The sequence below is a fragment of the Macadamia integrifolia genome, unplaced genomic scaffold, assembly GCF_013358625.1.
Source record: "Macadamia integrifolia cultivar HAES 741 unplaced genomic scaffold, SCU_Mint_v3 scaffold2036, whole genome shotgun sequence".
Classification (NCBI taxonomy): Eukaryota; Viridiplantae; Streptophyta; class Magnoliopsida; order Proteales; family Proteaceae; genus Macadamia; species Macadamia integrifolia.
The window spans coordinates 31,743-35,644 of NW_024868472.1; the positions used below are offsets into that span (position 1 = coordinate 31,743).

The 3,902-nt window shown below is 45.0% G+C and overlaps 1 protein-coding gene across 1 annotated transcript; it reads left to right on the forward strand.

The window, feature by feature from the left end:
• The first annotated feature begins 295 nt into the window (after positions 1 to 295).
• Positions 296 to 1,456, forward strand: LOC122065488 (UDP-glycosyltransferase 88F3-like). The gene has a single exon (XM_042629294.1). The coding sequence runs from the start codon at positions 296 to 298 to the stop codon at positions 1,454 to 1,456; it is 1,161 nt and encodes a 386-aa protein (XP_042485228.1).
• The last annotated feature ends 2,446 nt before the right edge of the window (positions 1,457 to 3,902 follow it).

The following is a 3,902-nucleotide window of genomic DNA, read 5'->3' on the forward strand; positions in this document are numbered from 1 at the left end:
AAGCGTGGGCTGCAAGTCACAGACTCACAGTATCCGTTCCCCTTCACCTTTTAAATTACTTGCAAATGTATCAAATTTCAAATTATTTTAAATTAAGCAAAGCTGTCCAGTTTGACCAGTTCCTGGTCAAGAAATCAGTTCGGATTTGACATTTCATGTTCCCTTTTCACTCAGTGGCCATGACCCATGCCCTTGTTTTATTTGCTCGTGCTATAAGGATCGTGAGCTCCTTAATTCTGGTCCGACATCGGTGTTATTTTTGGCAAGTCCGTCATCTGAGTTAGAGGAAGAGGAAATGAAAGACACTATAGTTCTCTACCCAGGCCCTGGCATCAGCCATCTAACCTCCATGGTTGAGCTGGGCAAACTCATCCTCCGCCACTACAGCTCACGTTTCTCCCTCACAATCTTCATTACAAGCAATCCTTTTGACAGCGCCAAAATCGACCCTTACATCGATCGAGTCTCTCAGACAAACCCTTCAATAACCTTCCACCGCTTCCCTTCTCTTCCCAAGCCTCCTTCCCTTAAACCCCCTTTCCACCCTGTCGCCATACTCTTGGAATCGATTAGACTCAACAACCCAAACCTTCTTCACACCCTCCAAACTATCTCTGAAACCTCCTATATTGCAGCCCTTGTGATCGATTTCTTCTGCAAGCCAGCCTCCGATGTCGCCACCGAGCTGAACATCCCTCTTTACTACTATTTTCCAACTAATGCCTCTATTGTTGCCATGTTCCTTCACCTCCCAACCCTCCATAACGAGACTGACAAGAGCTTCAGAGAGCTTGGCAACACTGTTCTCCACATTCCTGGATTGCACCCAATTCGAGCTTCACATATGGGGGCATCTGTACTCGATCGGAACAACCAGGTTTACGATAAGATGTTGGATCTGGGTACCCAACTCCTCAAATCAAAGGGAATTATATCAAACACCATCGAGGCACTAGAGCCGGAAGCAATCAATGTGATCAAGAATCAAACGCCGGCCATTTTCTGTGTTGGACCATTAGTTACAGAACCCGGAGATCAATCTGGTGGGGCTGATTGTTTGTGGTGGCTTGACAGTCAACCAAGTCAGAGTGTTCTGTTCTTGTGTTTTGGCAGCTTTGGTGTGTTTTCAGTGAAGCAAATTGCAGAGATTGCTGTTGGGCTTGAGAGGAGTGGACAGAGGTTCTTGTGGGTGGTGAAGAACCCTCCATCAATCGGTGGTGGTGGAAGGATGATGTCTCCACTATCCACCATTAATTTCGATCTTGAAGCTGTGATGCCGGAGGGGTTTCTGGAGCGGACCAGAGGCAGGGGTTTGGTGGTGAAGTCATGGGCGCCGCAGGTGGAGATTTTGGGTCGAGAATCAGTGGGAGGATTCGTGACTCATTGTGGGTGGAACTCGGTTTTGGAAGCGGTGTCTGCTGGCGTGGCCACTCTATGCAGAGCAACATATGAATAAGGAGGTTTTGGTGGGGGGGATGAGGGTGGCGTTGCCGATGGAGGTGGCAGAGGATGGGTTTGTGGTAGCTGGCGAGGTTGAGAATCGAGTCAGAATGCTGATGGACTCAGACGAGGGGAGAGAGATAAGGAAAGTCTGTCGAGAGATGAAGGAGAAGGCCTTGGCTGCATGGGCGGAGGGTGGGTCCTCCCGTGCTTCTTTTCATGAGCTCGCCGAGGCATGGATTCAGGAATGAGTACTCGGGCTGGTCAGATGATTTAGATCCTTTGGCGTAATTGTGTGTGTATTTTTTTTTTTCTTTAATCTTTCGGGAAGGATAAATTATGCTCCCCCTCCCCAGTACTATGGCCTTATTAAATCTATTTACCTGCACTATGGCTATATTATATTTGCACACTTGTGTTTTCAACAATTACACTTCTTTCCTTACCAACAAAAAAAACAATTACACCCGTTCCCTACGTGACAGTGTTAGTATGTTAGTTGTGAAACGCAAAAACCATTTTATCCTTTAATGAAGAAAAGATCAGTTGAAGAATTCTACCAAAAAATAATAATAATAAGTTAAAGGACCATTTTGTCCATTTCTTCTATCCAAATACCCCAAAAACCTAATTATATATATTGCCTCTGATGCGGCCGAACTAATTATCCAGTCAGGTAAGAACACGTGGTATCCAAGGGAAGGATATGTGCCGCTCACCTAATAGAGGCCGCAAGGATTCTAATCACGTAAACCACGTGAAAAGAATATTCCCCACGAAGGGGATTGGACGTATCCGAGTAGGACTCAGAAAGGGAAAAAGGCGGACCCGAGGGGGACTCCCAAAAGAAAACCCTAAACCCCAAGCGCTATAAGAGAGAGCCGGAGAGGAGGGGAGAGGGAAGAAAATAGACCCACATCATTACTCCTATAAAAAAAATTTGTTCTGCCGGTCTCTAACTTGGGCATCGGAAGACTAATCCCGGAGATACCTCCGGGCCTTTGCCTTCGGTGCTTGTGCAGGATCAGCTCATACGGATTTTCGGCAGCAATACCCCCAAACTGACAGCAATAATCAAATGCACCACCCACAAAGCAACCAGCCATGATCACCAAAATGAACCAGCACCTTTAATCCAGGTAAGTGACTTCATTGTAAGTAATAATACCTGGAATGTTAACTTCTGTTATCTACTTTGTTCCCTCCCTATGTTATCAACCACATTCTGAAAGTTCCGATCTCACATAATCTTGATACATGGTCTTGTAAGCTCTCTAAAACAGGGATCTTCACTACCAAATTGGCTATTCTTATCTACCAGTGTGGCTACTAACAATTCTGGATCATTAAATAGGTGTGCATGCTCATCTCTTCGCTCACATTGGTGACGATTTCTATGGAAACTCAGACTTCACCCAAAATTTAAAGTCTTTTTCTAAAGAGTGGCTATTGGAGGGGTCCATACTAAAGATACATTCGGGAAATAGGAGGACATTGATCCAACATGTGGATTATGTTAGGGCAAAGGAGAATCTGTTTTTCATCTTTTTCTTACATGTGAGTTAACTAAATGGGTCTGGGCAGCCAGCCCATTAGGTCTGCACCTTGAAGCTATTAAGGTAGCTTCTTTCCCCATGGCCTTGATTGTATTTGTTTCACAATATCCCACGTGGAAATCTATCTGAGTTTTTTGTCTATTTTATTACGTTTTGTTATTAGATCTAGCAGCATAGGAATATTGTCATTTTTAAACAGGATAGTCCTAATCCTAATGTGGTCTTTCACTTGGTGAATCAGTGGAGTGATCGCCCCAGGATCTCTAATAGTTCCAATCATGTGATTTCAACCCATGAGATTCTCTTTTTTTCCTTTTCCCCTACCTAGACCCCATTGACTATAATGTGTGAGGGTGTCACTGATCAGTTTCATTGTAATACCCCGCTTCTTAAACCAGGTCTGATTTCTTGGTTGAACCGGTTTAACCATGCAGGAATCGAGCCAGAGGATATTAGAGCGGGTTCCTTATGGGCTATGATGGCACGGGTGACCTTAAACACCGGCTGGCCCAACAAGTCCGAGCCAGTGCCAGAAGAGACGGGAGTGCCCAAACCGTGTACGTGCACCTACCATAAGGCTATGTACGGATAAAACAGGTATTATATCCGTATTTTAAGGTATATACGTATGCTACATCGTATGCCTGGGGTGGGGTTCGCGCCGAGGTCCAAACCCGGTCAAAATCCCAAGTCTTGGCTCTCAGGTGGGTAGGACAGGTGGGTGCACCCACCTGAGTGACCCATCCAAGAGCACTATTCACTTAATTAGGAATAGTATATAAGGCTTTATGATTTCTTTTCTTTCCATTTATTACCCTCGTACGTTTGGTGAGAAAAGTAAAGAGGAGAGAGAAAAGAAAGGGAAGAAGAAAGGAAGAGGAAGAAAGGAAGGATTTCAGTGGCGCC

What these genes read in the sequence shown, in the direction of transcription:
- LOC122065488 (XM_042629294.1), top strand. Translation starts at nt 296, where the DNA reads ATGAAAGACACTATAGTTCTCTACCCAGGCCCTGGCATCAGCCATCTA.